This window comes from Columba livia, chromosome 4, assembly GCF_036013475.1.
Source record: "Columba livia isolate bColLiv1 breed racing homer chromosome 4, bColLiv1.pat.W.v2, whole genome shotgun sequence".
NCBI classification, from domain to species: Eukaryota; Metazoa; Chordata; class Aves; order Columbiformes; family Columbidae; genus Columba; species Columba livia.
The window spans coordinates 41,339,539-41,353,371 of NC_088605.1; the positions used below are offsets into that span (position 1 = coordinate 41,339,539).

Here is a 13,833-nt window from a genome sequence, read left to right on the forward strand (position 1 = left end):
GGCTTAAAATTCCCCATGCAGATGTATTGTCTACAATTATCTACTTTGGCCCACAAGATCCGTCCCTGAATACACCTTTAGAAGAGTGGCTTTTGTCTTACATTCCCTTGCAGCTGGCATCTTATTCACTAAAATCAGTCTCTTCATGGTTTCTCTTTTTCTGCAACTTGTCTTACAGTTAGGTGAGCTGACCAGAATGCCAAATTCAGAACAATGTTGAGAGCACAAGCATAATTCCTCCCTTCATGGAGGTACACAAAAGACAGGATAGGAAACAACATGTTTCACATTGACCCCTTTCTGAATCCAAGTTTTTGAAGAGAATCTCTAGCTAAAAGCAGGAATAACAGAGAAAAAGAAATATCTGGGAAGTTCTAAGAGACCTTCTGAACATTAATTTGTAGACAAAGTGTTTTAAGGTGGAAGAACCTTCCAGAATTTTTCAAATTAGAAACACCTGTTAAATGGGTTTGGTATTTGTTACAGATTAAGCTGAGTAACATGTCTACTCCATATCCTTAAACATTCAGTTGGGTCCTATCTCTCTCTTCCTCATCCACCAAAAAATAAGTTGTTTTGTCTTGATGTTTTAATAGGGGCTGGAGAGGAAGGAAGAGTCCGTTGGTTGAATGCTTGGCTATGGTTTTAAATTGTTGTAAACACACAAAAAATCTCAAAAGTATGAAATGGCTTGCTTTATTTTTTTTTCTTTCTGTCAAGCAGAAATAATGTGATAGATCAACAAGGAGCAAGAAAAAGTGAGACTGCCCTGATAAAAAAATCACAGTTAGTTTAGGATTTCTGAGGAAGGGGATTTTATGTGGTCGTCTCACTTCCACAGAGAGTTTTTGATGCTATCAGCTTTCTTCTTTTCCTTTCCGAAATGAGTGATTCTGCCATACATCCATATCTAAAGGAAAATCTACTGATTTCTAAATGTAATTACTCAGTTATTCAAGTTGATCTGTTTTAGCAGAATAGAATTACTTTTCAGATTTCTTTATTGTTTCTAGAACAACAACAAACAACAACAAAAGCAGGTAGGCTTGATTTTAACAGCATTAGAAACTGGGAATTCCTGTGTGCTCTCACATCAACTTTTCTATAGCTGTATTCACCAATCTGTTTTTTTCAGAGATCAGTTTTAGCATAAAAGCTTTGAGAAGAATAGCATTTAGTGCTACTAAATCTCACTCTGTGTTAAGATATATATGCAACCATCTGGCCACATGCACCGTAAGCCTGTGGTACAACCCACAGCACATGAACAGGAAAAAATGGGTGTGTATATCAAATGAAGCTCACATCTTCTACACAGGCAAGAAGCCTGGCAGTTTCTGAATTTCCCATCCATGTTCATATGCAAGTCTGCTTGTACTTTACAACTGATGCAGGAAAAACAAACATGAGCTCTGAGCTCTGGCTACAGGTATAACTAGATCAGCCTGTTCCTGAATGTCCTTTTTCCAATCAATTTGGGCCGGTGCAGGCTGTATTAGTAGATCTGATGCTGGCTGCTCTTAGCAATCATCGTTTCCATGGCCTCTTCCAAGATGTGAAGTACATCAAGTAACAGTAAAAGATCATAACTTTCAAGGCATTGCTGAGGCTGAGTGTCATGTTCCTTTTTCATAGAATTGAATATACGTTATAGGAATTAAAAAATTCACTTCAACAGGTTACCTGGAATTTATTATCTTCTTGGTTTTGTAAACTTTGCAAACCACTTACGTGTCACTCTCCTGATTTATAATATCATTAAAATTCCTCAACAGAACTATTTTCCAGGAAATCACTGTAGATCATTTATTACTGTACATAATGTATGTGCTATAGGTATAATGTTTGACAAGAAACTTCATATTTCTAAATGCTTTGAAACTGATGGTGGGATTAATTTTTTTAGCAGGTTAATTTAATGATATTTTAGAATGAAGCTGAGACAGAATTTATGCCTAGTATTTCAATAGCATACACCATTTATATACTGTATCTGTGTAACCCAGTAGCAATTTCCACGATGCCCCATTCTTTTATGGTGGCTGAGCTCAGCACCTGCTGTATCTTTCCTGCTATATGATATTTTTTTTTTTCTTCTTAGGATTTGATACCAGTATTTTGCCAATTTGTAAAGATTCGCTTGGATGGATGTTTAACAGGCTTGATACGAACTATGACCTGTTGTTGGACCAGTCAGAACTTGGAAGCATTTACCTTGACAAGAACGAGCCATGCACCAGAGCGTTCTTCAATTCTTGTGACACATACAAGGACAGTTTGATATCTAACAATGAGTGGTGCTACTGCTTCCAAAGACAGCAAGGTAAAAGATGAGAACAACCTGCATATATATATGACTGACCTTTTTGTAACGCTTTATCTTTTTTTAACATATTAAGAAGACTATAGTGAACTACAAGCTCTTAAATGCTGTGCCATGAATTTGTGTTGAGGTTTTTGACCTATTGTGAATACCTAAAATGAAGTAATTCAAAAGCTAAATGGAAAGGCTTGCTAGAAATCCAAGGATTCTAACTAAAGTGCAAAACAGCGGCTAATGCTTTTAAAGCAATATTGTTTTTCATGCCAGCTTTCAGTAAGTATACAGTGGAAAAAGGTCAAAATAAAGAACAAAATTACTTAAATTATTTATTTCCCAATCTACTTCACCTGCATTAGAAAATAAACATTTTTATTGCTATACTAGGGCGTCATAGTGTTCTATTTCATGAACCTATTAAAATAACTGAATTAACATTATGGATAAAGTTGTTTCTAGTCATTTGGACCTAAAATCAATTGATTCTTACTGCCTATAAGAATATCTTGTTAATGCCCTGATGTGATTTGGTTAAACAAATAAACACAACCTGTAAGCATTATTTTCATGGAGATCATATAACAGTTTTAGATCTAGGAGAGACATCACATAAATTATACAATCAGACTAGTTATAATGAATCAAATCATTTACTCAAACTGTTGGCTGAAACTTACTAACATGAGGGAGATTTTTCAAAGGGATAAACAACAGCGGGGGGTCCAAATTTCTACTACCAGTAGAGAGAATACGACTAGATTGGTGGAAAGTTTGCAAAGTCAGTTCAGCCTTTTCAAAAATTTTAATATCAGTTTTTAAATCTCACTTGTTTCCTTAAAACTCTTGTGATAAATTCCTGTTAGCACTCAGCATCTATGGGCTGACTCTTGATTTCTGCGGAAATAGAGACTTTTATCATGCTACATCTGCCAGTTGTAAATCTGAACAAAAATAAATCTGTACTTCTGTGGTTACATACTAAACAGCAGGCTTCTTTTCTTTGGTAATTTATAGTTTAAAAGTTAACATTCAAAACACCTTGTTTGTTTTATAGTAGAACAATATTTTGGCTTGTATTTTTATAAGGACCTGTGTACTGTTAAAAAATTTCATTAATGAAAAATAACCCATCCCAGAAGTAGTTCTTAAAGTAAAGAACATAACATGTTTTGTTTGGTTGTCTTTAAAATAAAAACAAACAAACAAAACCCAGAAACAAAAACGAACCACAACCATTTAAGCTTAATATATAAACCCTTATTCTTTGGAGGGCAACATAATTCTTCTCAATTGTCAGAGAAAGTAGAGCAAATAACATGTGGTCTGTATGGTCAAGGGTTCTTCTACCAATTGGCTCTTCTAACAGTTTCATATCATGTATGTACAACATAATCAGGGAATTAAGAAAGCCCTTCCACAGATTAGTTTCAAGTAGTTTAGCATTCTATAGCCTATAAATACTGTTTGTGTAAAATACTTGATCATTGTACTGTTTGAACCCAAGGATGGTATTGTAAAGAGTGATCTAAATACTGCTGAATTATATTTATGGAACCCTGAAAGCTAAGAATCTGGGATCCAGCTTTCAGTGACACTGATTCTCCCCATTACAGAATCCAACATTATCATGCTTTTCTTCCTTTTTTACCAGTTTCCTCACGGTCTTGACCATGGTGTTGTGATAAAATGCTGTTTTAAAGCAGATTAGAGAGCTTGCGATAGCACAGTGTGCTTGAACATAATAGTAAAAAAAATGTATCCTCAACACTGTAAATGAGGTAAAATTCTCAGTTTTGACAATCCTTGCACATTAAACATGCACTCCATCCTTCCAAATTAGCACAACAAAATCTGTATTCTCCTTTTCAGAAAGTGTAAGAAGAAAAAAAAAATTATAGTCTTCTTATGTTACATCTCATCGTTAGCTCTTGCACAATTGAGTTCTCAGTCCCTAGTGTATTAGTGACCCACTGAGTTCTCTATTCATAATTTGCAGTTTTATTCTAAACCTTGTAATATGTTCATGATTAGTTATGTTTTACTTGATTGAACAATTTAAATAAAACCTTTAACTAGACCTTTGCAATTAAGAGCAGAGAGATGGCTAGGTAGAGACATTTGTATCTTGCATCTGATGTTTACTAAAATGAGTTGATATTAACAGAATGCCTCAAACCATGTAGACAGCACTTTGTATTAATTGAGCTTAGTAGGTGCTTTCTGGGCAGATCTACAGTTTTACAGCACTGCTGCTGATTAACAATGTTCAAAGTGAATACAAAATTTAGTCAACAGTATGTATCATACTGGGATAGAAATTCCACTGTGATTTTTTTTAAAATACATGGTATTTGCTTGAGTCATTGTCAGAGAAGGCCTCTTGCTCTTTGTTCTTAGCTTCACAGTTCAGACTGTCAGAATCAGACAAGTACTTGGAACTCTTCTGTATTCTTTCTTTCTGCTTGAGGTCTGTCGTGATGCATTACAGTACACTAGACCTATTACTGCACATTACTCACAGCTTTTAGTCAATATAAGCACCTTCTTTTGAATACTTAAGTCAGATCTTTCTTGCTCAGAAAAAGATCTTCCTGTAGTAGCTGTCCCACCTTGAATAATGCTTAAACAATTATGTATGGCTCAGTGGTGCTTCTTGCATTTTTTCTTGGTCTTATTCTGCTTGAAGTGTAGTTTACTATTTCTGAGATACATCCAAGGTGTTATAATACATTTCTGCAGTACTTCAAAATCTGCACGTTACCAGTGCTCTTTGCAAGTCTTCATCCTTGCTTTGGTTGCTATTGCCCTCTAATTTCAACTCGAGTTCATGCAAGTGCTTCAGTGCCCATCTTTAGAACTTATTTTTTTGGTTGATTGATGCTGGCCTAACACTTTAGTGCTTATCTAAATGCTGAGGCACTTGCCATGTTGGCCTTTATAGATTGAATTTCTTTCTGCTGGTGCTTCATCATTATTACAGCGTTGGTTTTGTTGCATCACTGCTTCAGAGTAGGAGAGTACCCAATTTTGCTGGGAATATGAATGCTTAGCACCTAAGTATTTCTTTGTTGCAGTCCTCTGCATGGATCTATTAGTCCAGCACTTCTCTAGATGCCTTTTTCTTACAGGCTCTTCTCTCTGTCAGGGTAGAGGACATCTTTATGACTTTAAAACTAGTCCATCTTACGGAAGAATAATTATTGTGATTTTTATTTGTTACATCAGTCTTAAGATTGCAGGACTTCAAATACGTTTATAGCTGGTTCTGAAGGAATGTGTAATGTGCGTTAACACATAACAGAGGTCCCAGGGAAGATTTCTCGAAGTGCAGTATTGGTGCCTCAAATCCCTACAATTCAAGCCTTGGTTGTCCAAGAACAGTTATAATACTTGACCACAAGCACAGGCAGGGCACAATATGGCAGCCTAATCTTCAGTCAATGAGAATATTAAGGGCTCTGCCAAATACTGTCTACTTCATAGATGGAAAATCGCTGTTCTGTAATTGAATAAGATGGAGAATCTGTGAAAGCTGGAGGCTCACTTTCTGGGTAGTAGCTTCTTCATATATGGCTGTTAAAAATCCTAGCCATTCTTTGTCAAATATACCAGTTTTGTTCCCATTGTTCTGCTAATGTCCTTTTTTTTTTTTTGGGGGGGAAGTCAAAGCTTAATCATACTCACCTTGCAGCATCTCTTGACACACCTGAATATTGATGTCTTAAGGGCCAGTATTAGTAACATGGGGTACTCAGTATTTTGAGCACTGAAGAACTGTGATGGCTGCTGTTAAGTGGTTCATGAATCACTCACAGCTATCCAGTAACATTGTCAGAAAGACTATTCCTGCTACATCTGTGGAAGTAGATTAAGGATGAAGATTATTAGGTCTCTTATTTGTATTCAGATTATCAGACAGACTGATGTCAAGTTAATTTCTATTTCAAAGGAAGCCACCACACTGATTTTTGTAAAGGATTTTTTTCTTCTTGGCTCAAGACTCCCAAAAGTTGTCCAGAACCACCTCTTTTTAATTGAAAAAAGTTCAGAAATCTAAAAGAAGGCTTTTCCAAACTCAGGAACTAACTGGAAAATAAAGAGGGAAGAATTATGGTTTGAGGAGAGAGGAAAAAGGATATGCTGTGGACCGAAAGGAATTGGTAGAACTTCTAGCCTGCCATTCTCTTTGACAGTTTTAAGCACCAGAGTGATTTAGTATTTTTAAGAGTTTTTGCTGCTTTTATCCTGAGAAGCAAAGTTTAAGTGTGAATCTTGAAGACCTAGCTTCTGCGAAGAAGAGAGTTTTGGGTAAGTAATTTTCTCATATTGCCTTGTTACCTTTTGATTACTGGTATTCCTTTTTTTGTAATTATACCACCAAAGGTTTATAGCTAGAAAGGAATTTTTTTTTTTTTTTTTGGTTAGGCTTAATCCATCATTTTTACATTTCCACATATATACAACACTGTGTTTCTAGTTTAGGGGGTTTTTCCATAGAACAAAATACATCTGTTTTTCCTATTTGACTAGTTCTTCAGCATATTTCCCATCTGTTTTGGAAGACAGAATAGAAAATAATCATTTAAGTTGGAAAGCACCTTCAAGATCATTGAGTCAACCAGCTGAACCTAATACTGACAAGTCCATCACAATCTTAGATCCTTCTAGCCTGTGGTACTTGTGTGCATAAATTACTATTATTTTTAGATTACTGATTAGTTGGAAATAATAATTGATCCTCAGAATGTTGTACAATTAAGAGCTTATCTCTTTAAATATAAGGAAGACAGAAGCCTTAGTTTTGAAATGTAATGAGCATCTCTGGCATAATAGTGAGCATGATCATCATCAGAGCACTTCTTACCAGAAGAGATATAACATTTTATATATTCTCAGCAAACACTCAAAGACTAAATATTTAAAACCCAACGCCCATGTTATGAAGTCAAGTCTGCAAGGGCACACACAGAAAATTGTTTGGCTGCTTGGAAATATACCTCTTGAAAATTATTTCTGGTACTAAAACTCCTATTTTAAAAGTAGAGCCTACTTTTAAGGCCTTCACTCTAAAAAGAATCATGATAGATTTAGTGGGAGAACCTGGCCCACCAGAGTCAAGGCCACTCTAAATGTTTATAATGCTTACATGTATGGAATATGTAAATAGCATTTAAAATGTAGAGTCAAGAGAAATTTTAAAGAGCCTGGTAATCATTAAGGGGTTATTATAATCTTCCAGTTTCTCTTTACTCTGTTAGGTAAGAGCTACTAGTATATCTAGGCTATGTCAGCCAAAAGGCTCTGTGTTCGCCAGAAAGGTATTTTTGATTTTCACATAGACATTTGTCACCAGAGTTTGAACATTTTCACAAGAAAAGCACCTCCACGTGTCATAATGTATTCTTGCCATTCCTGCACTCCTTTGTACATCTTATGCTGCTCTCAGCTGGCTAAAGAGTGGGCACTCTTGTCTTCCTTCAGAAGGAATTCAGGAAAGGCTGCTTTGGACTATCACCACTCAGGTGATTTTTGCCTACCCATTGCCCTGTGCAGTGAGCAGGTTCAGGTCTAGGTATGTGCTTCAGCAATACACTAGGCCAGTCTTATCTTTAAATTAGCCCAGAAGATTTTTTTTTTTTTTTTTTTTTTTTTTTTTTTTTTTTTTAATGTTTGCATGGAAAAAAATAGTTTCATTATATTTCAGAAGGGAGCCTTGAGTTAATTGCGTGGCAAATGTGTTCTAAATAGTAAGTATACTAAAATGGAAAATGCGTTTAATATTCACTGAATGCAAGATGTTAGTGAGATTTATCAGAATGTTGTCTGGGAATGGGATAAGCTCAAGACATGTGAGTAAACTCAGTAATACTACTACTGATTCAGAATGAGAAATGCCTTTGTGCTAAAAGTCTAACATATGAATTATCAGTATTCAGAGATTAGTACTTTACTGTTGAATAAGTGAAAGAATCAAACACAGCAAAGTATACACATTCACGTCTTATTACCTTCCCATTCACGGGGCATACTGTGACTTGCTTTTATAGACGGCAGAAAATTAAATTATTCAGAAGAGCAGTAAGCCACAACTCTGAAGAATGTCAAACTTAATTTTAATACCTGTTCTGCCTCTTACAGCCATCAAAGTTTGGTCACTGAGTTTCACTTAGTTTGCTGAATATGGGGCTTTGCACCCATGGGAATCAGTCTTAAATTTTTGCAACAGAATCACAATCTTGGAGACTTCAGTGGAGAAAGTTCTTGTTTTCTTAGTGTAGTATGTGAAATACAAAACTTGAACATGACTTCTAACAAGGACAAAAGGGAAAGACTTAGAAGAGCCATACTGTTTCTGACCAATACTTGAGGCAAACTTCACAGTTACACTCTGATTTCTGTAGACTGATAAAATAGGATGTGATAAAGTTACTATTTTAGTCTAACATTGCTCAACCCTCCAGACTGGTGACTAGATGCTCACTTACAGTTGGGTTTGCTGAGGGTGGCCTTCTGCACAAATCCATGGTGCTGCTCTAATTCATAATTCTGTAGCTGTAGTGAGGTTAGTGCAGGATGTGTGTGTTTGTTAAGATCAGTAGTTAAGAGTTACCTTAGAACATAGCAAACTGTGAAAACTTAGCCATATGCTTTCTTTCCTAGATACAATGTAATCTGTTTAACATTTTTTATGTCATTTCAGACCCACCCTGCCAGACAGAACTCAGCAACATTCAGAAGCAGCAAGGAGGAAAGAAGCTGCTAGGTGAGCCATAGATCATTTTTTGAGGGTTTTATTGCTTACATAAATAACCCTAGTGAAAAAGCAACATAAAATCAATATTAATCCAACAAAGATAGACTGAAGTAAATTCTAGAAACAAAATTTATGAAATTTTTGAAAGCTACTAAACTTAGTTTTATTACCGTACCCACCAAAAGATATTGCATTTGTTTTATTACCCTAATAGAAGGTACGTTTTACAGTTATAGAGAGGTCAGTCTCTAAGGCACACCTAAATTAGTATCTCTGCTCATCCTTTACCTGTGATACTCTTTAAGTAATTGAAATCTCTGTTGTGAATCAGTTTCTACTGTGTCAATATTACTGAAATGTAAAGTCTTTGTTATACTGTTAGCCACTCTATAAAAGGTGCAATAAAAGGCTTGGCTGAAAGTAGTCAGAACTGTATTTATGCTAAGGGTGGTTTCTAACAACTGTATGCTTCAAAATGCTTTTATATGAATGTTGTGTTCATTGTTGTTTGTCTGCATTATAGGTTTCTTTGAAAAAGTCTCAGTTTGTTCCAAATGAAAAACAGTGAATTATTCAGCCTTAGGCAAGTCACTGCCTCACAAAATAAGCCTGTGTTGTGTCTCTTATACTCTTGGTGGTGAACCCTTTCAGCTTAGAGCCTAATTTGCCTTGGTATTTTGCATATAAATGCAAATTTAGCATTCTTTTTTTACATGTGCCGTCGATAAAATCGGTGTGTTACACTGCATTTGTCTTTAGTGGTGGGGTAATTAAATATTAGTAGGTAACTCAAAGGATTGTAAAATATATATTAAATAAAAATACCTCCTAAGCCTTGTAGCAGATAGTTATTTAGTCCAGGAAGCCTGGCCCTTATTATTCAGACTTGTTTGTACTCCGCAGATTATAGAACATTCTGTTCAGGGTTGGTTGCTACATTTGAGCCTTTTCCCAAGAATACAGCGAATATCTTGATTGAGATGTTCAGGCAGTAAGGAATATGTATCTCAGGATAAATGAAAAATTTAAAAGGAAGATCAGCCACTTTATTTCTTGAAATCAGTCCAAGAGGGATATGTGGTTTTTGCCCTCCCACGTTTTATATATTCAGTCAAATTCAGCTTAACTGAATTTAGTAATAGTAAACCACTCAGTGTTGAGTCTGGAATGAGGAAACAGCAAAGGGCAGTTACTTTCTGCTGTAAGTGCTACATTGGCCAAGTGGCGGGTTTTAATATTCTTACTCAATATCTATATATCACAGGGCAGTACATCCCCTTATGTGATGAAGATGGGTATTACAAACCAAATCAGTGCCATGGAAGCGTTGGGCAGTGCTGGTGTGTTGACAGATACGGTAATGAGGTAACGGGATCCAGAACAAACGGTGCAGCAGAATGTGGTAAGTTAAGAACCTTTTGTGGTGTTTGGTTTAGAGGTGTTATTCCCTTTGGTTACCAGCCAGATTACATTTCTTCAATAAGAACAGATGTGAGACCCAACTACACGGATTTTGAAACAAAAAATAATAAATTATAATTTATAATTGTTATTACTTCATTATTTTTTGCAACTATCACTATGTCAGCTAATAACAGACCTCATATATGTGTTTGGCATAGTGTATATAAACCTTGGAAAAATTAATTATCTAGAGCAGCATTAGACAAGCCTGAAAATGCTTGATGAAATCCCTTTGGGTAATCAGCATGCTTGTGAATTCAATTTGACTTTTATTTCAGCTTATGTTGTAGGGAATTGCTGAAAGTTCCCAACACACAAAATCTTCCCTTATTTTTCCCTTCCCTGCAGCACTATGCCACTTCTTCCAATAACTCCCATGCCACCTTTGTTTGATGTCCAGATATAAAAAATGGCAATAGTTTTTTTTTTCCTTTTTTTTAAACAAAATTCTTGCATTACTCCTTTCCACTTCTTTTGCATAGCCTGAAACAAAGTGTAAATTTAGCACAATATCTGACATGCAAGTTCAAGCATATTGTCCATCTAATCCAGCATTCTTCCTAGACAAAGGGACAGTTCTAGGTAGTTAAAGATACTGTGTAAGAACTGAACAATAGGCAGCATAGATGATCAGCAGTCCTTATTATCATCTGTAAATTGTACTTAAATCTTTTTCAGTTGTTCCTGGCACTCATTATAGTTCTACAAATCTGTAATATTTGTCTCCTTTTGTTCACACTGAGAAATTAATCCCTATTGAAGTGGTTTTCTTTTAAGACAAAAGAATTTTCCTGTTATTTATGTTTTATTTCTACACCACACTGTGTAGATTAAAATAAGTAGTTGTCCTGAAACTAAATGTTCTGGTGTACTTAGGTATATTATACTATATATATGTAGTGTATCTTCTGTATCTTTTCTATATCTATCATACCTTTCTAGCTATCGATTTAGAGACTTCAGGTGATTTTGCTTCTGGTGATTTCCATGAATGGAGAGATGATGAAGATGACGAAGACGAAATAATGAATGATGAAGATGAAATTGAAGATGATGATGAAGATGAAGGAGATGATGATGTTGATGATGATGATGATCATGGTGGATATATTTGATGATATTAGGTGGTCCATGAATTGTACCTTTCTAAAATTCACTCTTTGCTCTCCAAAATCAAAAGGATTCTAACAAAAATGTATATTTTGTATTATTATTTCAAACATTGCAGCTGGAGTCATAGACATTTTTTGTTTAAATAAGAATAATTATATTATGTGGTTTTGAGTTTTTAAACTCCTTTGCGCTGAAGAAAATACATTGGAAGTCTAGCCTGAGGAAACAAATGTTATGTCCTACTGAAAATTAAAATGTGCAAAATACACTCTAAAGACAACCAGTCTCTTTAAAAGTCTGGTAAAAAGATATTTGCCCTTACTTGGAACTGTGCATGTCCTCTTCAGAACACATACTGTAAATTTAATTCTGTCGTTGTTTTAGGCCTTGCGGGCTTTGCAAATTGTCCATTTAATAAATCAAAAATGTGTTACAGTAGAAAACCATTGGTGCACAAGTAGCATCTCACCAGCCTTTAATTAACCAAAGGTGTGGAGAAAAAAAAAATATTAGGAGGAAGATATAAAGCAAAGTCCTCCTTCGCGTTTGCAGTTATGTTTTTTATTAGTAAATGGCTAGATTATTAAAAGGACTTTTCAAAAGCAGTAGCATGGACAAGCACCAATTCTGTAATTCTAAAGTTTACTTGTCCTTCCTTATTTGTTTTTTCCTTCATGTCAAGGTTGTATAGGCTTTATCATTATTTACTCAAACATTGCTTCATCCTTTGTTGTTTCTATGTGTTTCTGTCTAATCAGATTAGCGTAAAATATTTTACATGGGGTAAAAAATTTGCTTAAAATTATGTTATCTTTATACATGACTGTATTTCAGAGTATTGGCACTTGCTCACAGGTAGTTTTTAATAAATGTACAATGATACTTTTTATTTTCTTAATTCAGGAAATAGTTTTGCATCTTTATCTTAATTCCTGTTGTTTTCTGTTACTAGTGCAGAAACTTAGAGAACGTATTGTAAAGGTGCCTTGCAAAATAGAAATAGAGAGGTTTTAGCATGCATACCAATATAGGATGTTAGGCAATAGCTAAACACACCCAGTTACCAAATTAATGCCAGTATAGGTACTGCTGCTGGAATGAGGAAAGTGGGTTATTTTAATTTTTTTCCTATTGTTCTGTAATTACCATGTGGAATAGATTATAATCATTGTGTAGGGTAGCACATCAGATTTGATTGTAGAGAAAATTACTTTAATCACTGTATTTATGTTAGCATGTTAATTGTGCAGACATTTTGGCACTCCACCATCTTTGTTCATATCATATCTATTACTTTCTGCCCACAATAAAATTGATGTGACCTGTATAATGTAATACTACAGGTTGTGTAATTTCAAAATTGGATCACTGGTTTCCCATCGTTAATTGAAAGGAAAATCAGTTTCCTATTTGTATTAGTTTCTACAAATTAAATACTAAATTTAATGTTTATCCTATGTAATATTAAAAAGTATAATGCATTTTCTTTTTTACTGTTTCTGTATAGTTTGCAAAATAAAGACTCTTGTAACCAACCTTTGGCCACTATAGCCCGTCATTTTGACTTTTTGCATAGTTTGAAATTTTGAAACAGGAAGAATTCATGTATCAGATACATATCACCTATTAAAATATGTATTTATTTGTATAAAGCCATTTATTAATGTTTTATTTCCAGTAAAGAATTTTTGACTTAAGGCAAAATCCATAGGGAACTTTTATTTTTCTGTATTTTTTCCTGAATTTCTATAGCTTTGTCATGTACTCTTATGAACTTGTCTTCATTACATAGTAAAGAAAGAGAGACTTCCTTTTAAACTCTGTCATAATTTGTGGGGCATAGTTGTATTATTTTCTTAAATAAAAGTAGCTTAAGAGTGTACCGTTCCAATATAGTGGGGTTTTATCAGAGAACAGTTTCATATGGCTGAAATTAACTGATATATAAATTGATTTTAAATAAAGAACCTAAAGAAAAAAATGTTGTCATTATTGGCTGGTGTAGCAAGTACTGTTGTTGTTTGGTTTGGTTTGGTTTTTTTCTGATGTGACAAATGGTCATTAGATTACAACCTAAAAATGGATTTCATTAAAACTTGTGATCTTAGAAGTATTAAAGTGTGGAAAGAGAATTCATAATGTGTTTAGCCTAATGGGATTACAGTATGAAGACCATTCTAAA

The 13,833-nt window shown here is 34.7% G+C and overlaps 1 protein-coding gene across 3 annotated transcripts in view; it reads left to right on the plus strand.

Annotated features, from left to right (window-relative positions):
- Positions 1 to 13,186, plus strand: part of SPOCK3 (SPARC (osteonectin), cwcv and kazal like domains proteoglycan 3) — a 194,046-nt gene extending 180,860 nt beyond the window's left edge. For all 3 annotated transcript variants that reach the window (XM_065061384.1, XM_065061382.1, XM_065061383.1), the window contains exons 8-11: positions 2,102 to 2,323; positions 9,021 to 9,083; positions 10,339 to 10,476; positions 11,481 to 13,186. In XM_065061384.1, the coding sequence (XP_064917456.1) occupies positions 2,102 to 2,323; positions 9,021 to 9,083; positions 10,339 to 10,476; positions 11,481 to 11,653 (596 nt within the window). In that variant the 3' untranslated portion in view covers positions 11,654 to 13,186. The remainder of the gene's footprint in view (positions 1 to 2,101; positions 2,324 to 9,020; positions 9,084 to 10,338; positions 10,477 to 11,480) is intronic.
- Positions 13,187 to 13,833: the final 647 nt, after the last annotated feature.